We start from the raw sequence: 27,524 nt of genomic DNA, 5'->3' as shown, positions 1-27,524 counted from the left end.
CATTCAGTTCTTTCGTGTGTATTGAAATGCCCTCTTAGATAAGCAAATCGCACTAAATGTGCAACAGTACGTAAAAAATAAAATGCAGTTAACATTTTGATCTTATTGGGACAGCGGTGATAAGAAAATACTAAAAACAAAAAAGCGTTTTCATCCTAATAAACATAGTACATGGTAATCGTTTCTTTCACAATAAATTGACTACACGGTATTTCCGGTTTCCGTTACTTATCGCGACATGTTTTTTTAAATCTTGTCTTTCCAGTTTCCACACAACTAACGAAAACACCAAATAAGCAGCATTTTTAAGATTTGGTGGTCCTACATATTCCAAAAATTGACAACATATTGGTGTCAAAACCAGCTCATGTGTATGGATTGTGTCTTTAATTCGCTCCTCGTGAGCGAATTGTGACGCGAGTCACGTGCTGCTTCCAGTCAGCTGAAGTCTGGAGGAAATAGCTTCAAGCTAATGTGGCTAACTAGCTAGCTAACAACATTAGTCCGGCTTCCTTTTTTATTGACGTTATTGACAGTGTTTTTCACTCGTGATTGTAGTTTAGGATATAAGTTCGTGGCCGGACTTTATGTAACAGTTTGTGTGGAAGGAGGCGATGTAATTTTCACAACTTCTTAGCTGACGTGCTAACAGTTGTTTAGATTTTTTTGCATATAGTTTGACTCTCAAAATAAATACTGCCTTGTTGTTTTGTCTTTTTATGCGTGCGTTTTTGATATTCAAAAATTACTCCCGTGTGTTCGTGAAGGATAAACCACCCAGGTTGGTTCATGAAGGCTGCGCCACCGCTACCACCACCGTGACTAGCGGCCACTGAGTGGATCACTCGGCCGTCGAACGTCGACTCAATTGCGGCTTGGAACCACCGAGGCGACCCCTTTGTGAGTCAAGATGCACGACGCCTACGAGCCGGTACCGATTTTGGAGAAGCTCCCTCTCCAAATTGACTGTATGGCGGCCTGGGGTGAGTCCGAACGAAAGGTGCTTGATTTGAGTTCGAAAGTGTTTATTATTCAGTGGATAAGACACCTTTAGCTCATCCAGAAGAACCGTGGATACCACGGTTCTTCTGGAAGAGCTAGATCTATTTTTTTTTAAAGAGTGGATCCATAGTAACATTAATTGTCTAAATATAAATTCTTCCATTTTCACGAGGTTTCTAATCTTCACTTCAATAAAAAATGTCACAAATTGTATCGATAGGGTAATCTATTCTTAAAAAAAAAGTCGTTCGGGACAGCCATAAAACGCACAAAGCTGCTCGAAAAGCTGGTTAAAACGATCTGAATTAGTTAAAAAAAAGTAAAATCATGGTCCTCTTATGGATAATTTACCTATGCTGTGTAGGCTGGAAATTTCAGTCAAAAGAAATTAATTTGCCATACCTTAGCGATGTGACATTTTTCAATAATAATTCATCACACATTTTCTAATATATAAGTGCCTTTAAATAGCTTTCAAATGATGTATAGATTATTGTTCTATGACAAATAATAAGGAAATAATGGATTTTTAAATTGTCGAAATATGAGGGGATTTTCTGCCTCTAATTACACAGTTAAAACAATGAAACTATGAGTTATTTATTATAGTTTAAACTGTCATAACTTTCTTAATTTTTGGCAGATCTTAACGAGTAAGGTACCATTGGAAAGCTTTCGAAATTTTAAACAAGAACAGACAACACAAGAAATTTTTCAAAATATAAATGATCAAATATCAACGATTGAATGCAGGCAGATTTTTGTCAGAAATCAAAAATGGCTGTCACTGAATACTAGGAAAGAAAATTGTGAGCTCTAGAAATATATATGCTAATGCTTCTTTTTGCTTGAAACTTGGTAGTTATGGAGAAAAATATATATTCTACCACTTCTATGAGTTATAAAAATACAACTTACTCAACTTTATAAACTGCAGTGTTAGCAAAAGGAGAGTAAACCAGTCCATTTTTTTTCTCGTTGTCGTATTCAGAAATTTCAAGAACCAGCATGGAGGGAAACGTGTAATACGTCATCGTAAACTGCATATCTTGGAAAATCCCATGAAAAACGATTACGTACTTCACAAAAATGCAATGATATACGACTGCGAGTACAGAGTGCGCTCGGTTCACTGGACCGAAACAATCGTGGTGGAATATAGGTCACTGTAGCAGTGAAATGACCAAAGGTGGTCTTGCTTTCTTCCCACAGAGGACTGGCTGCTTGTCGGTACCAAGCCTGGACATCTTCTTTTGTACCGGATTAGAAAGGATCCAGGTAGGAATATTACACTGGTGATTTTGATGATACTAGTGCAGCGTGTTATACCGGAGACTAATTCCTTGTGTGTTCTACATACTTGGCAATAAAGATGATTGTGATTAAATTTGGATTCATTTTTTTTCCCCCTCCAACTTGGAACCGTTCATTCCCGTTGCCATAAAGCAAAAGCTATTCAACGTTGTCAATCAACTGTTTATTTTAACCCTGCTAACAACATAAATTAAAAAAATCAAACAACAAATCTTGTTTGCTTGCATTGATTTTTCTCCTCCTAGCCACCAATCTCTTCGAAGTCACGCTTGAGAAATCCAACAAAAACTTTTCCAAGAAGATCCAGCAGGTAAGTGATGAGCTTCAACAAGTAGACCAACAATACTGGATGTTGATTTTCACCCTGTGCCCCCCCGTGTCATAGCTCTACGTCGTCGCGCAGTACAAAATACTTGTCAGTCTTCTGGGTAAGACGCCCTCCCCGACCTTCCATTTTGAATTTCTCCCTGTGTACTTTGTACAACTCATTTTTTTCCTCACACTTTGTCGACATTTTGCCGCAGAGAACAACATCCACGTCCACGACCTGCTGACATTCCAGCAGATCACTGTGGTGTCTAAAGCCAAGGGAGCCACACTCTTTGTATGCGACCTCCAGGTTGGTCAAATTATTATTATTATTATTATTATTATTATTATTATTATTATTATTATTATTATTGTTATTGGTATTAGCATTAGTATTAATATTGTTGTTATTATTATTGTTATTTTTCTTATTATTATTAATAATAATAATTATTATTGTTATTTTTCTTATTATGATTATTATTATTGTTATTTTGTTGTTGTTTTTATAATGACCAATTTTATTATTATTATTATGTTTGTTTTTTTTAATAGCCAATTCTAAAAATATTATTCTTATTTGTATTCTTTTTTTTATAAAGTACAATTATAATATTATTATTATTTGTATCCTTTTTTTATAAATTATTATTATTATTTTTATAATGACCAATTAAAAAAATATTATGATTATAGTATTGTTTGTTTTGTTTTTATAATAACAAATTATATTATTATTGTTGTTGTATTATTTTTTAATGACCAATTCTAAAATTATTATTTTCTTATTTGTATAATGACCAATTATAACATTATTATTATTAGTATTAGTAGTAGTATTATTATTATATTTGTTTGTTTTGTTTTTATAATGACAAATTATAATATTATTATTTGCATTTTTTTCTAATGGCCAATTATAAAGTTATAATAATAATAATACAATTATTATTATTATTATTAATATTAAAATATTATAATAAATATTAATGTTAAAATATTAAAAAATAGATAATAATAATTATTATTATTATCTTTTTTTTTTAATTTATTTATTTATTTATTTGTTGTCCAATTATGCCGTTTTATCCTTTTGTTTTCCAGCAAAGCAGCTCAGGAGAAGAGACGCTGCGAATGTGTGTTGCCGTAAAGAAGAAGCTGCAGATGTACTACTGGAAGGATCGAGAGTTCCATGAGCTGCTGGTAAAGCCATGAAATATCTCAGCGATCTGTTTTAGATTCTTTTCCAACCTGTCTTTTTTTTAATTTTCATCCCTAAGGGTGACTTTGGTGCTCCGGATATTCCAAAGTCTATGGCCTGGTGCGAGAACTCCATCTGCGTCGGCTTCAAAAGAGATTATTGCCTCATTCGGGTATGTGGATTTAAACCTGTTTCCATTGTGTCCATTAGGGGTGAGAAAAATCTGATTAAAATATCCACATTTTTCTTTCATTAAAAATGAATGCTCTTTTGATAAATAAAAAAAAAAAACAGTCTCCAAGCTTGTTATTATGTGACATATCTGTCCCCAGATGGACGGACGGGGGACCATTAAGGAGCTCTTTCCTACCGGCAAACAACTGGAACCGCTGGTCACCCCGCTGTCCGACGGAAAGGTCGCCGTCGGGCAGGACCACCTCACGGTGGTGTTGAACGAGGAAGGCGTTTGCACCCAGAAGTGCGCCTTGAATTGGACCGATATCCCCATAGCGATGGGTGAGAAGACATCAGTACACTTAACTCATTCACTGCCAGATGATGTGCAAAAATGTGTCCACTCCAGTGCCAGGGTTTTTGTCATTTTCACTCAAATTGTAGGACCCACAGAATATTGAGTTTTAGGACTACATAAATATTCAATGCAGCGTAAGAAACCTTAGACTCTCTTTTTTTAATCAGAAAAAAAGATTTAATTCCTAAGTTACATGGGTCTGGAGTTATATGAGCTTGAAATGGGGGCGGCTGTCCAAAATACAATACATACATATTGATTTATATAGCGCTTTAACAACAGCTGAAGGTGTAGCAAAGCGCTAACATGGACAAAAGGCAAATGCTGCCCCCTCGTGGAAGGGGAGAAAAAAAAACATTGCCGGAGGTCTGACCAGCGCTTTATCATGTTTGAGTGGTAAGTGCTAGCGGCTAACCAGAACTCTATTTGTACACAGAGCACCAATCCCCGTACATCATCGCGGTGCTGCCGCGCCATGTGGAGATCCGGACTTTGGAGCCTCGGCTGCTGGTGCAGAGCATGGAACTGCAGAGACCTCGTTTCATCACGTCCGCCGGGTATGTTACACCACAAAAACAAAGCTGTCCAGAACATCATACCAGCATCAACAATTTTTATTTTATTTTATTTTATTTTATTTTATTTTATTTTATTGATGTATCTTTTATTTGTTTTATTTTACTTTATAATATAATAATACATTTCATTTATAAGCGCCTTTCAAAACTCTCAAGGACACTTTACAGTCACTTTACTTTGCTTTATTTTACTTTCTTTTCTTTTCTTTTTTGATTATATTTTTATTTATCTACTCATTTGTTTATTTATTATTTAATTATTTGTCTAAAATATACGATTTAAAATATATTCCATTTTTTTTACTTTATTTTATTTTTATTTAATGTAATAAATGTAATTAAATTTAAAATTAAATTTAATTACATTTAATTTGTATTTTATTTTATCTCATTTTATATATTTTTTATTTTTTTATTTATCTGCTTGTTTGTTTATTTATTATTTAATTATTTATCTATCTTAAATATATTAATTATTTAGTTTATTTAGTTTATTACATTTTATTTTACTTTATTTTATTTGTATTTAATTGTATTTTATTGTAATTTATTTTCTTATTTTATGTATTTATTTATTCATAGTTTTATTTATCTGCTAATTTGTTTATTTATTATTTATTTATTTATCCCCATTATATTCTTATTTATTTATTTATTTATTTATTTATCTACAATATATTAAATTTGATGTATTTTTTTCATCTTATATGATTGTATTTGTCGTTTCTTAGACCAGACGTCGTGTACGTGGCCAGCAACCATTTCGTGTGGCGCCTGGTGCCCGTCTCCATCGCCACGCAGATCCGGCAGCTGCTCGAGGACAAGCAGTTTGAACTTGCTCTTCAGCTAGCGGTGAGAGAAAAATAAATCAATACATAAATAAATAAATAAAATGAAAAAAATGCTCCCAGTTGAATTCAGTTTTGTTTTTTGGTTCTTTTGTTGTTTTTTTCCCCCCGCTTCTCCTTCCTGCCAGAAGATGAAAGACGATTCGGACGGTGACAAGAAACAGCAAGTCCATCACATCCAAAATTTGTACGCCTTCAATCTGTTTTGCCAGAAGCGATTTGATGACTCCATGCAGGTTTTTGCCAAACTGGGTACAGGTACGTCAGACTTGAAAAGTGCCTCAAAATGCACTGTGTGTCGCTTTTTCGGTCAGGGGCGTTCCCTCCGTGACGTCACGACAGGCATCGTCATCAACTCGAAAACAAGACTTCCTGGATATTCAGCGCCAGTCTTAAAACGTAAAATATAGCGATATGCGGTGGAATCTTTGTAAAATACGCTCAGTCGAAGTCATTTGAAGTGACTTTACAAATTATAGACGCAACTTGTCCGGAGGTGTCGGTTGTCCTTTTTATTCCCGGTTGAGTGACCGCTGGCGCATGTGGCTGCCGCTGCTCACCCACAGAAAAAAAAGTGATTTTTGTGTGGGCTTGGAACGGATTAGGTCATTTACATGGAAAAACTTAACTACCTAGCTATCTATTTGCTATCTATAAACTAGCTAGCTATTCGCTACATAGCTATCTAGCTATCAATCTATTATCTAGCTAGCTAGCTTGCTATCTATTTGAGTTACTTCCGGGTTGAGTGAACGCTGGCGCGTGTGGCTGCCGCTGCTCACCCACGGAAAAACTTATCCTGTGACTGTAAAGTGACATTTAGAGATGAAATGATGAAATGTATTATTATTATTATTATTATTATTTATTTATTGTTTTCTTTTTGGGGTGCGGTTTTCCCACATAAAAAAATTAAAATAATAAATGAAATAAAATTACAATTACAATAATATAAAATAAAAATCCCTCTGCGCAGATCCAACTCACGTGATTGGCCTGTACCCTGACCTGCTGCCATCCGATTACCGCAGGCAGCTGCATTATCCCAATCCTCTTCCTGCGCTATCCGGGGTGGAACTGGAAAAGGCTCACTTGGCACTCATCGATTACATCACCCAGGTTTGTCTTTTGAGTTCGCTATGCTAGTAACGGCGATGCTAAGTTCAGTGATTTACCACAATTAACTCATTCGCTGCCATTCACGAATTTATTCGGGAATTGAAAAGTGTGACGGAGAGCGCCATTCCCGTATTTGTTCGGGTTTTGTTTTTTCATGCTTAGGTGCCGATAAAGCACTGGCCAATGCCTCTGGCAGTGTTTTTTTTCTTTCCACAAGGGGGCAGCATTTCCCCTTTTTCCATGTTAACGCTTTGTTCCAGCTTCAGCTGTTGTTAACGTGCAATATAAACCAATGTTTTGGTATTTTGTACGGCCGCCCCCATTTCAAGCTCGTATAACTCCAGACCCATATGATTTAGGAATTAACTCATTTTCTTTCTGATGAAAGAAGAGAGTCTAAGGTTTCTAATGCTGTACTGAATGTTCATTTTGTCCGAAAACTCAATGTTCTGCCGCTGCTCACCCACAGAAAAATGTATCCTGTGACCTGTGATCCTGTGGCACTTATAAATGAAATTTATTATTATTATTATTATTATTATTATTATTATTATTACCATTTGCTAGCTACTTGCTATCTATTAGCTATCTGGCTGGTTATCTAGCTAGTTATCGAGCTAGCTAGCTATTCACTATCTAGCTGGCTGGCTATCGAGCTAGGTATCTATTGGCTGTCGATTGGCTAGCTAGCTAGCTTTCTATCGATTTAAGTTACTTCCGGGTTGAGTGAACACTGGCGCGTGTGGCTGCCGCTGCTCACCCGCAAAAAAACTTATCCTCTGTCGGTAAAGTGTCCTTGAGAGTTTTGAAAGGCGCTTATAAATGAAATGTATTATTATTAAGGTTTTTAACGCTGTATTGAATGTTTTTGTCGTCCTAAAACTCAATTTTCTGTGGGTCCTGGAATTCGAGTGATAATGACAAAAACCCTGGCACTGGAGTGGACATATTTTTGCTCATGTCTGGCAGTGAATGAGTTAAAATAAACTCTTTCATCTAGAACTGCTTCGTGTCACAAAGAGGGTACAGCAAGTGCTGAAGAATGAATGACCCTGTGTCTTTGTGTTGTCATGTCATTTGCTGTTTAGTTTTATTTTATTTTATTTTTTTACTTCAAGATGGCGCCGCGGGAGTGGCTGCCTTTCCAGCAGCTCCTGCATTTTGTTTTCTACTTCTTTCTTTCCTTTCCTATTCATTTCATAACTTTGCTGCTGTCAAATGTAAATTTCCCCACTGCAAGACAAATAAAGGTGCATGTATATCCAATCCGATAAATAACTAAAAATAAGGAAATTGTGCTTTTCTTTTGTCAACGCAGGCAAAAAGAATCTTTAAAAATGTAGATTTTACCAAAAAAAAATGTCCATCACTTCTGACTGGTTGTCATTCCATCCGTCCCGTCCGGCAGAAACGCAGCCACTTGGTGAAACAGCTCAACGACTCGGACCCGTCCACCACTTCGCCGCTCATGGAGGGTACGCCCACCATTAAAAGCCGCAAGAAGTTGCTGCAGATCATCGACACCACACTGCTAAAGTGCTACTTGCACGTAAGAAATCTGATTTCCATATTTTTGCTCTGTGAAAATAGGTCAAAGATGTCACCTCAAACATGTTCAACTCCGGGAGGTGAAACGCACAAAGTCGACCGAGCGTGTTCTTACATTATCTTCCCCAATCTGTTTTTTTTTTCCCAAAATCTTAGACCCATGAGTGATACAATAAATAAAAGAGGGAGCCGATAAGAGGAAGTAATTGACAGAAATGATCTTTATGTATTTACCTTCTTGGCTGAAGTGTTTTTTTTTTTCTTCAACGTAGCATTTTAGCTAGCTAGTTTGAACAAAAACAGGCTTATTCAAATCTTTTATTAATAATAATAATAATAATCATCATCATCATCATAATAATACATTTCATTTATAAGCACCTTTCAAAACTCTCCTCACTACCTTGTTTTCACTCGCTGATTTCTATTTTTAAAAAATTTAGTTCAATAAATTAAATTGAAAACCAGCCTAACTTTATCTATCTATCTAGCTGTCTGTCTATCTAGCTATCTGTCTATCTAGCTAACTATCTAGCTAGCTATCTAGCTAACTAGCTATCTGTCTAGTTAGCTATGTAGCTTTCTATCTAGCTTTCTATCTAGCTATCTATCTATCTCGCTATCTAGCTAGCTGGCTATCTATCTCACTATCTATCTAGCTATCTATCTAGCTTGCTATCTAACTCTATCTAGCTATCTCGCTATCTAGCTAGCTGGCTAGCTTTCTCACTATCTATCAAGCTATCTATCTAGCTTGCTAGCTATCTATCTGGCTATCTAGCTATCTGTCTATATAGCGATCTAGCTAACTATGTATCTAACTAACTAGCTATCTCACTTGCTATCTATCTATCTATCTATCTATCTATCTATCTATCTATCTATCTATCTATCTATCTATCTATCTATCTATCTATCTATCTATCTATCTATCTATCTAGTTAGCTATCTGGCTTTCTATCTCGCTATTTATCTAACTATCTAGCTAGCTATCTAGCTATCTAACAATGTACTCATTTGTTTGTTGTTGTGTGTCGCCAGACAAACGTGGCGTTGGTTTCGCCCCTCCTGCGCCTGGAAAACAACCACTGCCATATCGAAGAGAGCGAGTACGTCCTCAAGAAGGCGCACAAGTACAGCGAGCTCATCATTCTTTATGAGAAGAAAGGCCTCCACCAGAAAGGTACGTCGCGTGACGGCATGTCACCTCATTTCCCCCCCCCCCCCCCCCCCCCCTTGACGCTTGGATGCTGATTCCAACCATCTGTATTAATGAGACGTAGTTAGCCGTGTAATGACAAGCAGATGTCGCAGCGCTTCCATTTTGGATCAACGTCATATCTTGCGTTATTCTTGTTCCTCCTCACATCAGCTCTACAGGTTCTTCTGGACCAATCCACTAAGGCCAACTCGCCTCTGAAGGGCCATGAGCGCACCGTGCAGTACCTCCAGAGGCTAGGTAAGCGTTTTAGTTACCATTCGTCTATCTGATTTTCCGATTCAGAGGGTCGTGCAGGGGGTCCTGGGGTCTATCCCAGGTGACTTCGGGGACACCCTGAACCGGTCGCTAGCTAATCGCAAGGCACACAGGAAGGAACAATGCTCACAATCACGCCTGAGGAGAAATTTTGAGTGTTCAATCAGCCTGCCACGCATGTTTTTGGAATGTGGGAGGAAAGCGGAATACCCGCAGAAAACCCACACAGACATGAGGAAAATATATAAATGCCACACAGGAAGGCCAGAGCTGGGATCGAATCCACAACCTCTGCATCACGTGGTCGACAGGATAACACCACTTGTCCACCGGTCCGTTCGGCAACCTTTATTTATATTATTTATTTTTACAAAGTATTAAAACAGTCAACCACATGACAGGCATCAATCAAATCAACATATTGATCTTGAAGCGTCAATATTTAGACAATTTGACCTTGCCTGTTTGAAAACGGTGATCTAGAAAATTAACTTTATGCATATGTATTTTTATGTGCCTGCTGTGTTTATTATTTTGCTTTGTGTTGACTATTATGTGAAGTGCAGCTGTTGTGAAAGCGCTATGTCAATTAGCATGTATCGAATTGTATTATATAATTTGTCCAAATACACGCTCACATTTGTGGTGTGAGTTTGTGTTACTTCCAGGTTGAGTGAACGCTGGCGCGAATGGCTGCCGCTGCTCACCCGCAAAAAAAAAAAAGTTCTTATCCCATGACTGTAAAGTGTCCCTGAGAGTTTTGAAAGGCGCTTAGAAATAAAAGTATTATTATTATTATTATTATTGCTAGCTAGCTTTCTCTTTGAGTTACTTCCGGGTTGAGTGAACGCTGGCGCGTGTGGCTGCCGCTGCTCACCCACAGTAAAAAACTGATCCTGTGACTGCAAAGTGACCTTGAGAGTTTTGAAAGGCGCTTAGAAATGAAATTTATTGTTATTGTTGTTATTATTATTGTTCTTAATTTGTAATTGTTATTTTTTTTATTGTTATGTTTTTTTTTTATTATTATTGTTATTGTGTGTGTTATTTTTTATTTTTTTATTTATAAACCCTGATTTCCGTCACGCAGGAGTTGAAAATCTGGGCATGATCTTCGAGTTCTCCCCTTGGGTGCTAAAAATTTGCCCTGAAGAAGGACTGAAGGTACGTTTTTACTGAAGGCACTTTTTTGATTCCTTCAAATCTCCACAAAGATTCTCTGCTCACAGATCTTCACGGAGGACCTAACCGAGGTGGAAACGTTGCCGCGAGACAAAGTGCTCAGCTTCCTGAAAGACGGTTTTAAGGAACTGGCCATCCCATATTTGGAACATATCATATACGTGTGGGACGACAAGGGCCCTGAATTTCATAACACCCTCATTCAACTCTACCTGGAGAGAGTCCAAGGCCTGATGAAGTACTACCTGAACTCGCTGCCCGAAGGTGTCAGTCCGAACACTTCAAACAATTGATACACAATCAATAAGTTAAATTACTATCGTTGAAAAAGTTTCTTCAGCCGTCATCTGTACTTCTTTGAAGGTGTCGGACGTTTCGCTTGTTATCCAAGAGGCTTCGTCAGCAAATAAAATCTTTTGCCGGTAGTTTTGGCCCTATATGTATCCCTACTGTCCAGACGTGGCGCTGCCAGACACTGCTATGATTGGTCCCTGCTTTCAGGTTGCGGAGAGCAGAGGACTACTCCCTACGGCTACACTGATTACTTCTATTGTCCTGACTGATTACTTCTATTGTCCTGCCTGAATATGGGGTCTACGACTGGCCTGATTACCCCATTTGATCTGGTATCACCTCATCAGCATAACTCAGCCTATGTTGCCAAAGAAGTCGGTTGTAGGAACGATCCAAATTGAATCTCACCCCACCATGGCCATTTAGTGAAGGTTTTTGCTGTTTTATGAAAATAGCTTCTTTTACTCCCCTTTCAAACCATCTATTTTCTTTGGATTTTAACCTTATTGTCGTCAAATGCGTGATTGCTAGCTTTTAGGTGCATATGTACTGCAGATTGAGGCCCGCTAGTATGATAAATTATGTTTTTGTTTGTTTGTTTAATATTAATGTAATTTCATGACAGGGGTGGCGGCTGTGCCAGCGGGGATGGAGCAAGGCGAGTTAGGAGAGTTTCGAAACAAGCTGCTGTCCTTTCTGGATATTTCCAGCAGTTACCAGCCGGCGCAACTCATCAGTGACTTTCCTTTTGACGGTAAGCAGAGCTAAAATTTGTCATTTAAAAATGCTGATCGGAAATGTCCAATATGGTGAAATATTTTCAATATTTCATGCTTGAGATTGTTTTTATTTTTTTACCTCAATCTGTCTTGGAGGTTTTCAACTCATCACCTGCCAGACGATGTGCAAAAATGTCTCACTCCTGTGCCAGGGTTTTTGTCATTTTCACTCAAATTGCAGAACTCACCGAATATTGGACTTTCGGTTTACAAAACGTTCAATAGAGCAGTGACGAAAAATGGTCATCTGTTTTTCACAGATGCTTCTCCATTTTTTTTGAAGCACTGTCAAAAAAAATTTAGGAAGCTCTATTTTGCCTTTTCTTTTTTTGCATTCAGAAATCAGAAAACCTTTATTCGTCCCACAATGGGGACATTTGCGAGCTTCCACAAGAAATCTCTAAAACTGGGATTTTTATACAATGCCGGATATATATGAAACTATCAGAGATGTTCGATCGGACACTGTGGACAAAGACTCGAAACCAGAAAGATTGTCTTTACTGCCGTCAGGAGACGTAGCCATTCATGACAGACGCCTGAATTCTGCAGCCCTCTGCCAAGCTATTTATTGAGAGTATATGCAAATTAAAGTGATACATTAGTAAAACATAGTTTTCTTGATTAGAATACCACACCTCTTGAGTTATAAGCACGAACAGCTGTAAGCAATAAAACATTGTCTTTTCCGTGAACTGATAAATTTGTAACCTGGCTAATGAGCTCTTCCTGTGAAGGAGTTTCAAGTCGTAAATTTGCTTCGGTGATACAGGAGTTTCCCAAGTTCTAAATTCTGTCCAAGGCCAGATCTCCTAGATGAAGATGACAGTTTAACAAACTGTCTGTTGACCTTAGATTGACCCCAGGTTGTCTGTGCTTCAATTGTGTATTCGAGTCACACATGTTGACTAAGCATATAACAGCATGAAACTTTTAAATATGATAACTTCTTATTCTCCATCAGAAATGTTTTTAGTTTTTTTACCCACATTTACAACCCCCCCCCCCCCCCAAAAAAAAAAAAAACACATACTTTTGCAAACATTTTGAAGAACATTTCATCTTGAACATTAGATGTAACGGCCAAAGTTTGAAGATGGTTGTATGAATTGTCTTTTTTTTTTGGGCCAAACCATTTCTGCAAAATTTGGGGGGTTTTCATTCATCTCTTCACCATCCAAAAAAAAGCAATCCGCAGACAAAAAAAGGGCTTGCAGTGGTCGCTAGGCATTATTTTTTTTTTCTTTATGAATAATTATTTTGCAATGTAAGGAATTGCATTTATTTATGTATTTATTTATGTATGTATTTATTTATTTGTTGTTTGTTTATTTGTTCATTTTTGCTACCCGACAGTGACGATCTGTCTGATCTCTCAAAAGGTCTCCTGGAGGAACGTGCCCTCCTCCTGGGCCGCATGGGAAAGCACAAGCAGGCTCTCTTCATCTATGTGCACATCCTGAAGGACACCCGCATGGCTGAGGAGTGAGCTTGCATGCACACACATTGTAGAAATATGATGATGATGATGATTATTATTATCATTATTAATATTATTATAGTAGTAGTAGTAGTATTTTTAGTATTAGTATTATTACTATTAGTAATAGTATTATCATTATTATTATTATTATTATTAGTAGTAGTAGTAGTAGTAGTAGCAGTGTTATTATTATTATTATTAGAAGTAGTAGTTAGTAGTAGTATAAGTAGTTTTAATAGTATTATTAGTATTATTTTATTTTTATTTTTAGTATTTTTAGTATTATCAGTATTATTGGTAATAGTAGCATTATTATGATTATTATTATTATTATTATTATGTCATGCATATTAGCATATTTGACAATAAAGCTGACTTTGACTTATTATTATTAATATTGTTAGTAGTAGTAGTAGTCGTAATAGTATTTTTATTATCAGTATTATTAGTATTAATATTAGTCGTAGTTTTATTATTAGTATTATTATTATTATTAGTAGTAGTAGTAGTAGCAGTGTTATTATTATTATTAGTAGTAGTATAATTTTATTGTTTTTATTAGCATTATTATGAGTATTATTATTATTATTATTATTATTAGTAGTAGTAGTAGTAGTGTTTTATTATTAGTATTATTATTAGTAGTAGTATTATTATTAGTAGTAGCAGTGTTATTATTATTAGTAGTAGTAGTATAAGTTTATTGTTTTTATTAGCATTATTATGAGTATTATTATTATTAGTAGTAGTAGTAGTGTTTTATTATTAGTATTATTATTAGTAGTAGTATTATTAGTAGGAGTAGCAGTGTTATTATTATTAGTAGTAGTAGTAGTATAATTTTGTTTTTATGATTAGCATTTTTATTATTATTATTATTATTAGTAGTAGTAGTAGTAGTAGTAGTAGTAATAGTATTTCTAATATCAGTGTTATTAGTATTTTTATTATTCATATTATTATTAGTATTATTATTAGTAGTAGTAGCAGTGTTATTATTATTAGTAGTAGTATAATGTTATTATTTTTAGTATTAGTATTTTTAGTATGATTATGAATATTATTATTATTATTATTAGTAGTAGTAGTATTAGTCTTATTATTATTATTATTATTATTATTATTATTATTATTATTCTCCACAGATACTGTCACAGCCATTACAGCAGCTCCGTGGATGCCGATAAAGACGTGAGTTGGTTTTCAGTTTCAGTTTGACGTGGACTCCCAGAATGCAAAATCACACCCCTCCACCCTGCAGGTGTATCTATCCCTGCTGAGGATGTACCTGTCCCCCCCGGACGCGCACTGCCTAGGGCCTATCAAGATGGAGCTGTCGGAACCACAGGCCAACCTCCAGGCCGCTCTGCAGGTCCTGGAGCTCCACCACAGCAAGCTTAACACCACCAAGGTAGAACTTGGCATGGAATATACGGCGCCATATTTGTTTTTACAGATGCTCCCCTACTTACGAACATTAGAGTTACGAACAATGGTACATGTGAACATTTTTGTAGTAATATATGTAGTATTTTGTCCAATTGCACATGTACATATGTTTATCAAGCATATATATGTTAAATGTTTATTTTTCAGGACAAAACAATCCAGGTTACTTATACAAGCCTTAAACATACTTAGATAAACCTTAAAGGACAACTGACGTCTCTGGACAAGTTGTGTCCATAATTTGTAAAATGGCTTCAAATGACTTCTACTGAGCGTATTTTAAAAAGATTCCACTGCATATAGCGATATTTTACGTTTTAAGACTCACTCTGAATATTCAGGAAATCTTGTTTTTGAGTTGGTGACGAGTCCGTACGTGACTTCACGAAAGGACCGCCCCCTGACTGAAAAAAGACACATTGTAGCAGTCCTTCCATCACGGCAATGTATTTTGCTGTACGTTTGGTCTGAGAACCGTGTTGCACCCAAAAGCCGCCAGACGAGGGCGTCCAAGCTCCATATAAGGAATGTATCAGCCTATGGCAGCGGAGGTGGCCACTGAGGTCGCCATTTTGTGCCTCCTGTTTTTGGGTGAGAGATATTCCCCCAATGTGGCCTCAAAATGGCACATATAATCGATTGCAAACATGTATGCTTTCCTCTTCAGAACTATTTGAATCATATTCATAACTGGATGTGTAACAAGAAAGCATATTCTCCGAATCTGAAGCCGTTGTTTTGATTCTCCAGCAATGCAAGATGTCTTGGTGTGACATCACGAATTGGGGGCGGGACTTTCTGAAAATGCCCAATTCGCAGCTCAATTTTTTTGCAGATTTTGGACACTTGAAGTCATTTTTATTGGTGTTTTGCATTTGACTAAAAATATCATACTGCGTGTTTTGGGTATTTTAGATGCGATAAAACGTTTTTCTGATGTCAGTTAAAAAACAAAAAAGTGACGTCGGTTGTCCATTAAGTGTACCTATATAAGCCTTAAACATACGTACCATACAAAATACAGCGATACCGCCGTTTACGAACCCCTTGGCTTATGAACTTTTTTGGTTTACGAACGTTAAATTTATTAAAATTTTACCTTGGCATACGAACTATTTTTCGGGATACACACGCAGCTGCCACAATGAATGATGTTTCGTTCGTGAACGAGCCCGTTCTAACAAGAAAATGGCAGCCGGCTTGTTTTGGTCCTCTATTCCGTGCTCCCAGTCTTCGGTTAAAGCCACGTGATTGGTCAAGAACGCATCAGTGAAGAGGGTGGGGGGTTTTAAACATGAAAGAGACAGGACTCGTTTCAACTTTTATAGTTCAAAGCCAGAGTGTAGACTGCAAGGTTAAAATATCCCATCAATCAGGCTCCACAAATAAGCCATCTGTACACTTGATGCAAAAAGCTATCGACCCAGCTAAACAGAACACAATTGATGAGGAACTAGATAAAATTATCGCAGAGAAAGCACGTACAAGGGCTCATTCCTCAAGATGGTGAAAGAAGAAGGCTACGTTCCTCATCAAGTGTTTAATGCTGATGAAACCAGCCACTCCATTCCATCAAGCCATCAACGACCATCACAAAGGTAAATAAAACTACTTTATTATACTGTTATTTATTTCATTATAATACCATAGCACATTTATTACACATAAAATAAGGTATATTTTGTGTAGTTCTCAGGCTTAGAAAATTATAAAGTAGAAAATTATGTTTTATGGGGACCTGGGAACGGATTATTCTCATTTTAATGGTTTCCTATGGGAAATTAATTTTTGGGATACACACTTTTCACCTTACACACTCTATCTGGGAACCAATTAAGTTCGTAAGCCGAGGTATCACTGTATAGCACTGAAGCAACTTACAAACAAATTCACCTTACAAACGACCATTCGAGAGCGTATCTCGTTTGTAAATTGGGGATCGTCTGTATTCACGATTGTCATTCGAGATTCCATACGGATTTTAATTGTTAGTCATATAATAGGCTATCAACTTGCTGCCAGCCAACACTCAGATTCGCGAGATTCGAGGATTTTTGGAAAGTGTCCTCGAGGAGAAGGCTCGGGGGAAACGCTGCAATCAGGTGCTCAAGAGTCTACTGCAGGCGGAGTTCCTCAGGGTAAGTGTAGACCTGCTTCTCCGGTTTGGAACCTTCTCAAAAGTTGTTCGCCCGCCCTTGTTCACTCATTCACTGCCATTCCCGAATTGATTCGGGAATTGAAAATGTGACGTGGAGCGCCATTCCTGAATTTTTGGTTTTTTTTTCTTACATGGGTGCCGGTAAAGCGATGGTCAGACCTCTGACAATGTTTTTTCCCTTGTTAACTGAATTTTTTTGGGTGGGCTCGGAACGGATTAGGTCATTTACATGGAAAACACGTCTCAACTTACAACATTTTTCTTGTCAAGAAATTTCTTCCAGAACCAATTTATTTTATCTGGACTTACGACCGTTTGACTTACGACCGTTTTGTCGGAACGGAACCCGGTCGTGACTTCCGGGTTTAATGAACGCTGGCGCATGTGGCTGCCCCTGCTCACCCACAGAAAAAATATCCTATGACTGTAAAATGTCCTTGAGAATTTTGAAAGGCACTTCTAAATGAAATGTATTATTATTATTATTATTATTATTATTATTATTATTATCTATTCCATTTAGAAACAAAAACATTTTCCCCTTGAATCTAATTAATTCTTTAACGGTCTGTTTAACTCATTCACTGCCATTCCCGAATTTATTCGGGATTTGAAAAGTGTGACGCGAAGCGCCATTCCCGAGTTTGTTCGGGTTGTTTTTTTTTCTTGCTGGGGGTGCATAATGTAAAGCGCTGGTCAGACCTCTGACAATGTTTTTTTCCTTTCCACGAGGTGACAGCATTTGCCTTTTGTACAGCCGCCCCCATTTCAAGCTCAGATAACTCCAGACATATCTAGCTTAGGAATTAACTCAATATTCTGTGGGTCCTGGAATTTCAGTGAAAATGACAAAAACCCTGGCACTGGAATGGACACCTTTTTTTGCATATCGTCTGGCAGTGAATGAGTTAATTTCATTTCAAACTCGGGTTACGCATTATGGCCTTAAAATGAAATGTTTTTTTTTTAGCATACAGAAGTCCGACTGATGAATTTGAATCCATTGTTGCTTCCTCGAAATAAAAAAATCCGGGTTACAATTGAAAATCACGGTTTTTGTTTTGGTCTGTCAGGTGCAGGAAGAGCGCATATTTCACCAGCAGATTAAATGCGTCATCACGGAAGAGAAGATGTGCAGAGTGTGCAAGAAGAAGATCGGAACTAGGTAAGATGTATTTATTTATTTATTTTTCGGTTTGCGAACCCCCTCGGCTTACGAACTTTTCAATTTACGAACGTTAAATTTATGAAAATTTTACATTGGCATACAAACTTTTTTCGTACACGGAGCTGCCTCAATGAGTGATGTGTCGTTTGCGAACAAGCCCGTTATTCTCACAACAAAATGGCAGCCGGCTTGTTTTTGTCCTCTATTCCCCGCCCCCAGTCTTCGGTTAAAGCCACGTGATTGGTCAAGAACGCAGCAGTGAGGAGGGAGGGGGAGGGGTTAAACATTAAAGACACACGCAGACAGTGAGAGTGTCAACTTTGATAGTTCAAAGGCAGAATGTAGACTGCAAGGTTAAAATACCCCATCAATCAGGCTCCACAAACAACCCGCACAAGCCATCTGTACACTTGATGCAAAAAGCTATCAACCCAGCTAAACAGAACACAATTGATGAGGAACTAGGTAAAATTATCGCAGAGAAAGCACCTCCAAGGGATCATTCCTCAAGATGGTGAAAGAAGAAGGCTACGTTCCTCATCAAGTGTTTAATGCTGATGAAACCGGTCACTCCATTCCTTCAAGCCATCAACGACCATCACAAAGTTAAATAAAACCACTTTATTATATAGTACAGTTTATTTCTTTAATTACAATACCATAGCACATTTATTACACATAAAATAAGTTATATTTTGTGTATTTTTAAGGCTTAGAAAATTAGAAAATTATGTTTTATGGGGACCTGGGAACGGATTATTCTCATTTTAATGGTTTCCCATGGGAAATTATTTTTTGGGATACACACTTTTCGCCTTACATACTCTGTCCTGGAACCAATTAAGTTCATAAGCCAAGGTATCACTGTATTGTAAAACTGTCAAATGCAAAGTTGGTCATTTGCATTCTTGTTGGAAACATTAGTGGATGAAAAAAATCTTATTTTATCAGCAATGTTTTTCAAACGATGTCCAATGTAAACAACATCTGTGTCTCGCAGCGCGTTTGCCAGATATCCCAATGGCGTAGTGGTGCACTACTTCTGCTGCAAAGACCGCAACGCTTGTCCCGCTGAGTAACATCCCAACATGTCCTCCTGTTTCACAAAAAAAAAAATATCAGAGTCTCCAATTTTTTGTTTTTAGCCAACTCGGTGGCCTTTCCATGTCCTCCCCTCTTCTTTTTTGTCGACATTTGTAGCCGTACAACAAAAGGAAGAGCGATAATCATGACGTAAAAAGGACGCCACGGACATAAATGGAGGACATTTGACTGTTAACGCCTTTTTCTGACTCGAGATTGTACGCAAGGTGGTTCATTGTCTGCTCGCATGAAGAATCATGTTTGTTGACGTGTTTAGTATTCTTTTTTGGGACATGCTATTACCTAAAATACCATAAATCACAACTGTACATTATGTTTAACCCGGGAAAGTCTTTGAAGGAAACATTATTATTATTATTATTATTATTACTAGTATGACTATTATGATGATGATTATTATGATTATTATTATGACTAGTATGATTATTAGTATGACTATTATGATGATGATGATAATAATAATAATTATTATTATTATGACTAGTATGATTATTAGTATGACTATGATGATTATGATTATTATTATGACTGTTATGATGATGGTTATTATTATGATTATTATTATTATGACTAGCATGTTTATTAGTATGACTATTATGATGATTATGATTATTATCATTATTATTATTATTATTATTATGACTAGTATGATTATTAGTATAACTATTATGGTGATGATGATAATTATTATTAATATTATTATTATGACTAGTATGATTATTAGTATGACTATTATGATGATGATGATGATAATAATAATTATTATTATGACTAGTATGATTATTAGTATGACTATGATGATAATTATTATTATTATGACTGTTATGATGATGATGATTATTATGATTATTATTATGACTAGCATGTTTATTAGTATGACTATTATGATGATTATGATTATTATCATTATTATTATTATTATTATTATTATGACTAGTATGATTATTAGTATAACTATTATGATGATGATGATAATTATTATTAATATTATTATTATGACTAGTATGATTATTAGTATGACTATGATGATGATGATGATCATTATTATTATTATTATTATGACTATTATGATAATGACGATTATTATTATTATTATGACTAGTATGATGATGATGATGGTGATTATTATTATATTATGATTATTATATTATTATGACTCGTATGATTATTAGTATGACTATTATGATGATGATAATTATTATTATTATGACTTGTATGATTATTATTATGACTATGATGATGATTATTATTATTATGATTATTATTATTATGACTAGTATGATTATTAGTATGACTATTATGATGATGATTATTATATTATGATTATTATGATTATTATTATGACTAGTATGATTATTAGTATGACTGTTATTATGATGATGATGATGATTATTATTATTATATAACGGCGGGAATCACTGAAGTGTTGCACTTTAAAGGGTGGACAAAGTTTATTTATTGTTTGGAGAAAGGTAATTTGAATGACAAATGTTTATTTTTTTTTACATTTAAGTGTGATTGTGATTATTTAAAACAAACAAGACAACAAAACTGTTACGAAAACAAAACAAGCACTGAATATTTCATTGAATTGTTTGAACTGCCATCATTGCATCCGACACGCCTACCGGTAAATGTTTGCACACGTCCTGCTCCACTTTTGTAACTTTTTTTTTTCAAATGTGTTTGTCTGCCTTTCATTTCTAATCACTTTTTTTTTGCTGCAGGATGTTTAACTTATCCTACAAGACTCAATAAAGTAACAAAGTAACCGATTGCTTGCTGTGTGTTATTTGTATACAAATAGAAATTCTATCTAGCTATCCAGCTAGCTAGCTGGCTATTTATTTGTTTTACTTCAGTATATGTTGACCAATTTAGTTGGAAATTGAACCAAATTATTTCTTTTCAACGCTTCAGCTAACTTGTTAGCTAGCTCTACTGCTAGCTAGCGAAAAAAGTTGCTGCTAGCTTGCACGCTAGCTTGCTTGCTAAAACCAACTTTTTAATAATAACAATCAGAATAATAATACATTTTATTTATAAGCGCCTTTCAAAGTTCTCAAGAACACTTTACAATCACAAAACAGAGACATCAATAAAACCACAGATAAAATTATGAATAAGAACAAGAGATAACTTTTTGGTTAGCTACCTCGCTAGCTAGCTAGCGAATAAAGTTGATGCTACCTGTTGAGCTAGCCCCAAACATATTGGTGAACATATTGATGCTTGCTAGCTACCTAGCACCAATATGTTTTTATATGGACATTGTTGACTTAGCGTCTGTTCATGATGTAGCTCACTAGCTAGCACCAATATGTTTTTATATGGACATTGTTGACTTAGCATCTGTTCATGACGTAGCTCACTAGCTAGCACCAATATGTTTTTATATGGACATTGTTGACTTAGCATCTGTTCATGACGTAGCTCACTAGCTAGCACCAATATGTTTTGAAATGGGCATTGTTGACTTAGCGTCTGTTCATGACGTAGCTCACTAGCTAGCACCAATATGTTTTTATATGGACATTGTTGACTTAGCGTCTGTTCATGACGTAGCTCACTAGCTAGCACCAATATGTTTTTATATGGACATTGTTGACTTAGCCTCTGTTCATGACGTAGCTCACTAGCTAGCACCAATATGTTTTGAAGTGGGCATTGTTGACTTAGCGTCTGTTCATGACGTAGCTCACTAGCTAGCACCAATATGTTTTTATATGGACATTGTTGACTTAGCATCTGTTCATGATGTAGCTCACTAGCTAGCACCAATATGTTTTTATATGGACATTGTTGACTTAGCGTCTGTTCATGATGTAGCTCACTAGCTAGCACCAATATGTTTTTATATGGACATTGTTGACTTAGCATCTGTTCATGACGTAGCTCACTAGCTAGCACCAATATGTTTTTATATGGACATTGTTGACTTAGCATCTGTTCATGACGTAGCTCACTAGCTAGCACCAATATGTTTTTATATGGACATTGTTGACTTAGCATCTGTTCATGACGTAGCTCACTAGCTAGCACCAATATGTTTTGAAATGGGCATTGTTGACTTAGCGTCTGTTCATGACGTAGCTCACTAGCTAGCACCAATATGTTTTTATATGGACATTGTTGACTTAGCATCTGTTCATGACGTAGCTCACTAGCTAGCACCAATATGTTTTTATATGGACATTGTTGACTTAGCGTCTGTTCATGACGTAGCTCACTAGCTAGCACCAATATGTTTTTATATGGACATTGTTGACTTAGCATCTGTTCATGACGTAGCTCACTAGCTAGCACCAATATGTTTTTATATGGACATTGTTGACTTAGCATCTGTTCATGACGTAGCTCACTAGCTAGCACCAATATGTTTTGAAATGGGCATTGTTGACTTAGCATCTGTTCATGACGTAGCTCACTAGCTAGCACCAATATGTTTTTATATGGACATTGTTGACTTAGCGTCTGTTCATGACGTAGCTCACTAGCTAGCACCAATATGTTTTTATATGGACATTGTTGACTTAGCATCTGTTCATGACGTAGCTCACTAGCTAGCACCAATATGTTTTTATATGGACATTGTTGACTTAGCATCTGTTCATGACGTAGCTCACTAGCTAGCACCAATATGTTTTTATATGGACATTGTTGACTTAGCGTCTGTTCATGACGTAGCTCACTAGCTAGCACCAATATGTTTTTATATGGACATTGTTGACTTAGTGTCTGTTCATGACATAGCTCACTAGCTAGCACCAATATGTTTTATATGGACATTGTTGACTTAGCGTCTGTTCATGACGTAGCTCACTAGCTAGCACCAATATGTTTTTATATGGACATTGTTGACTTAGCATCTGTTCATGACGTAGCTCACTAGCTAGCACCAATATGTTTTTATATGGACATTGTTGACTTAGCGTCTGTTCATGACGTAGCTCACTAGCTAGCACCAATGTGTTTTTATATGGACATTGTTGACTTAGCGTCTGTTCATGACGTAGCTCACTAACTAGCACCAATATTTTTAATCTGGATATTATGGATTTAGCATATGTTCATGTCATATCTGGAAAAAGCATTTAAATGTAAAACTGAAAATGTTCACTATTTTCATCGCCATTTAAATCATTCATACTGTATATATACAGTATATATTTTTAAACTGGACATGACAATGCTAAGGCAATTTAAAAGTTGTATTAATCAAAGCGCATTAGCTTTTTCTGTACCGAAACCAACTAAATCGCCACTCAGCGAAATTACACGGCCAGGTAAATTATAAATATTTTACATTTTGAAATGCTATATTTAATGTGCGTGAGAGAGCGTGCTTTTGTGTGTGTGTGTGTGTGTGTGCAAATTTTTTTAATGAGTAAATTAGCTTGTGTGTGAATATTATCGTGCTAGCCTGTGCATGTTTATGTATGCTTAGTTTGTTTAATGTATATATTTTTTTTAATCTTGTTTTTGGTTCACAGATTTTTTTTCATCCCTTCGAAAGGAACATGGTTCCCATGAGTCAGCGCTCTCTTGCTAATCCGTCTGCTATCATCATCATCATCATCATCATCGAACTATGACAGTTTCAAAGGCGACCACGCAGCTGTCAACCGATGCGGACCAGCTGGACCTACGAGACTGACCGCGTACAAAACACCCTATGGATACCCCGGTAACTGATGATGTCACTTCCTGCCGACTGCCTGCCTTCTTGTGGAATCTGACGTCTTGCTGTCTGGTCTCCAAAAAAAAACAGCAGGTGCCATTCGGATGGTCAATGGTGGGAAAACTGGCAGTGATGTTGTGTGTGTGTGTGTGTGTGTGTGCGAAGGAAAGTGTGTGTGTGTGTGTGTGTGTGTGTTTGTATGACTAGTCTTGTGAGGACCACTAACATTTTACACCATACATTGTGAGGACATTTTTGACAAGTGAGGACCTTTTGGCCGGTCCTCACAAGTTTTTCATTCCAAAGGCTTATATATAGACCCAAAGGGGTCTATATATGCATCTGTTAAAGTTTCAGAGAGGTCCTCACAAATTCACCCAAAATAATTTTTGGGGTGTGTATTTTAATTTCACTTGGATACACACACTTTTTACTCACTGTGTGTGTTTATGTGTGTGTGTGCGTGGTTAATGAGAGGAAAAAGTTCATACCACAAAATGTAAAACGATAGTTTTATCAAATTCACTACAGGGGTGAGGACTTTGAATGTACCCATTCAGAAACCTCACTCCTGTTGTTATTTCAGTTTCAAGTCCACTTTTTATTTCTTTGTTTTTAAAGAAGTTGAAGTGGGAAATGGGGTGACATTTAGTGTTCAAATGTAACACTAGTTCTTCTCTAAACGTATTAGCAACGGTGGTCCTCACGGTGGTCCTCACTCTTTATGGAGTTATACGGACCTCACAAAACCATTGAAACAGGAATGTGTGTGGTGCGTGTGTATATGTGTGTGTGTGTGTGTGCACGCCTGTCTCGATGGGAATTTTTCTTTCCACACGTACTGAAAGCAGCCCATGATTCATTAGGGGGATCACTTCATAGACAATCCCTCTCTCCCCAAATCCGTTTCCACATCGTTGGCGAAACAGCCAGAATTTTCCTGCCTTTGCTTTTTCACACAGAGACCAGCTCTAAGAGAGACAAGATTTCGACTCAATTTATCTGTACTTTCCAGCCTATCATCAATTTGGATTAAAGATGTAACATAACAAAACAAACCCCAAAAATCAAGTTCAGCTGTTCTTGTAGGGTTGAATTGTTTTTCTTGAAGTTTTGGCTCGATTGGTAGTCCCTTTTGGAACAGTTTATATTTCCCTCCTGGCTGCGATTAAAACCCCCAAAAAAGTTAATCCGTTCTTATAAGGTGTTCCTGTCGGTTCTGTCGTCACATATCATGGTGTCATTTTTCAAATGGCAAAATCTTGGCTTTTGATCAGAGCTGTTTTTATATCCCACGTCATTAACTTTACATCAGATTACCATATTTTACGGTGTACGTATAAGGCGCGCCCAAAAGCCTTTATTTTCTTCAAAAGATCATCCTGAGGCTTATACGCAGGTTTGCCTTTTATGTGAAGTCATATTGAGCCGCAACAAGTCTCGCAAACAAATAAGCCGCACAAGCCATCTGTACACTTGATGCGAAAAGCTATCAACCCAGTTAAACCGAACACAATTGATGAAGAACTAGATAAAATTATCGCAGAGAAAGCACCGACAAGGGATCATTCCTCAAGATGGTGAAAGAAGAAGGCGACGTTCCTCAAGTGTTTAATGCTGATGAAACCGGCCACTCCGTTCCATTAAGCCATCAACGACAATCACAAAGGTAAATAAAACGACTTTATTATACTGTCCATTTTATTTCTTTAATTATAATACCATAGCACATTTATTATACATAAATAAGGTATATTTTGTGTGGTTTTAAGGCTTAGAAAATTAGAAAGTAAAAAATTATGTTGATGTTTGATGTAAATTATGTTTTACCTGGGAACGGATTATTCTCATTTTAATGGTTTTCTATTGGAAATTAATTTTTGAGATACACACTTTTCGCCTTACACACTCTGTCTGGGAACCAATTAAGTTTGTAAGCCAAATTCTCTCCAGTTGTATATGTACATATATTTATAGAGCATATATTTTATGAAATGTTTAGTTTTCAGTACAAACCAATACAGGTTACTTATACGAGCCTTAAACATACTTATATAAACCTTAAACATACATTCCATCCAAAATATAGCACTGAATCAACAAATTCACCTTATGAACGACCGTTCGGAACGTATTTTGTCCGTAAGTTGGGGAGCGTCTTTACTGTCAGCAGCCACCGACTCTGCTTTACCCTGTAGAAGAAGTATTGCGTAACCCCCACCTCTACTGTCTCGCCTTATAAAGCGCTGTGCTTTATATTTGGGAAACTTTTATATATTTCTATATTTGTAAAACTCTTTTCATTCATTGAAAATGTGATTTATACTTCGGTGCACCTTATACATTGGAAAATACAGTATTTTTTTTTTTTTTACACCAGTGTGCATACCTCCTCTTGTGGTCAAATCCCCTCCCCCACCTCTGCCCTGAACGCTTTTGGGAAAAATGCGTCATCTACTTTGAGGCAGACAGACAGAAGGTGTCGAAACCACCTCAATTGTCAAGGAAACACATCTTGGGGAAGTAAGAATCTCCCAAAATAAGCATTCAATTTATGTTTTGAATACTGAATTTTCCGGTTTATAAGGCACATCGGAGTATAAGGAGCACCCCCAACTAAAGGACAACTGACGTCTCCGGACAAGTTGTGTCCATAATTTGTAAAATGGCTTCAAATGACTTCTACTGAGCGTATTTTACAAAGATTCCACCGCATATAGCTATATTTTATGTTTTAAGACTCTCGCTGAATATTCCGGAAGTCTTGTTTTTGAGTTGGTGACGAGTCCGTACGTGACGTCACTAAAGGACCGCCCCCTGACCGAAAAAAAGATGCATTGTAGCTGTCCTTCCATCACGTCAATGTATTTTGCTGTACTTGTTTGGTCTGGGGACCTCGTGTTGCACCCAAAAGCCGCCAGAAGAGGGCGTCCAAGCTCCATATAAGGAATTTATCAGCCTATGGAAGCGGAGATGGCCACTGGAGGTCGCCATTTTGTGCCTCTTTTTTTGGGTGAGAGATTTTCCCCCCAATGTTGCCTCAAAATGGCCCAAATAAATTCTGTAATCGATTGCAAACGTATGCTTTCCTCTTCAGAACTATTTGAATCATATTCATAACTGGATGTGTAACAAGAAAGCATATTATCCAAATCTGAAGCCATTGTTTTTATTCTGCAAGACGTCTTGGTGTGACATCACGAATTGGGGGCGGGACTTTCTGAAAATGCCCAATTCGCAGCTAAATTTTTTTGCAGATTTTGGACACTTTAATCCATTTTTATTGGTGTTTTGCATT

General features: G+C 36.6%; 1 protein-coding gene across 2 annotated transcripts; it reads left to right on the top strand.

Annotated features, from left to right (window-relative positions):
* Positions 1-290: 290 nt before the first annotated feature.
* On the top strand, positions 291-20,133 carry vps39 (VPS39 subunit of HOPS complex). 2 transcript variants are annotated; one of them, XM_089004950.1, is made up of 24 exons: positions 291-983; positions 2,215-2,280; positions 2,562-2,626; positions 2,702-2,744; positions 2,841-2,935; positions 3,730-3,828; positions 3,906-3,998; positions 4,159-4,342; positions 4,795-4,915; positions 5,668-5,788; positions 5,913-6,042; positions 6,761-6,903; positions 8,312-8,452; positions 9,493-9,634; positions 9,824-9,910; positions 11,019-11,092; positions 11,158-11,374; positions 12,030-12,158; positions 13,566-13,668; positions 14,812-14,857; positions 14,928-15,077; positions 17,119-17,253; positions 18,347-18,438; positions 19,442-20,133. In XM_089004950.1, the coding sequence occupies exons 1-24, from the start codon at positions 911-913 to the stop codon at positions 19,518-19,520; spliced, it is 2,628 nt and encodes an 875-aa protein (XP_088861076.1). In that variant the 5' UTR covers positions 291-910; the 3' UTR covers positions 19,521-20,133. The 2 variants fall into 2 exon arrangements, with proteins under 2 accessions (XP_088861076.1, XP_088861077.1); XM_089004951.1 differs by having other exon boundaries at positions 292-983; positions 5,916-6,042; positions 19,442-20,132.
* The last annotated feature ends 7,391 nt before the right edge of the window (positions 20,134-27,524 follow it).

This window comes from Hippocampus bargibanti, linkage group LG09 (genome assembly GCF_051943395.1).
Source record: "Hippocampus bargibanti isolate YZ-2025 linkage group LG09, ASM5194339v1, whole genome shotgun sequence".
Lineage (NCBI taxonomy): Eukaryota > Metazoa > Chordata > Actinopteri > Syngnathiformes > Syngnathidae > Hippocampus > Hippocampus bargibanti.
The sequence above is the reverse complement of the archived record's forward strand: the minus strand, read 5'-3'. Positions and strand labels throughout refer to the sequence as shown.

Coding starts and splice junctions, on each gene's coding strand:
- vps39 (XM_089004950.1), top strand. CDS start 911: ATGCACGACGCCTACGAGCCGGTACCGATTTTGGAGAAGCTCCCTCTC. Junction 984..2,214: donor TGACTGTATGGCGGCCTGGG/GTGAGTCCGAAC, acceptor TTCTTCCCACAG/AGGACTGGCTGCTTGTCGGT. Junction 9,911..11,018: donor GCAGTACCTCCAGAGGCTAG/GTAAGCGTTTTA, acceptor TCCGTCACGCAG/GAGTTGAAAATCTGGGCATG.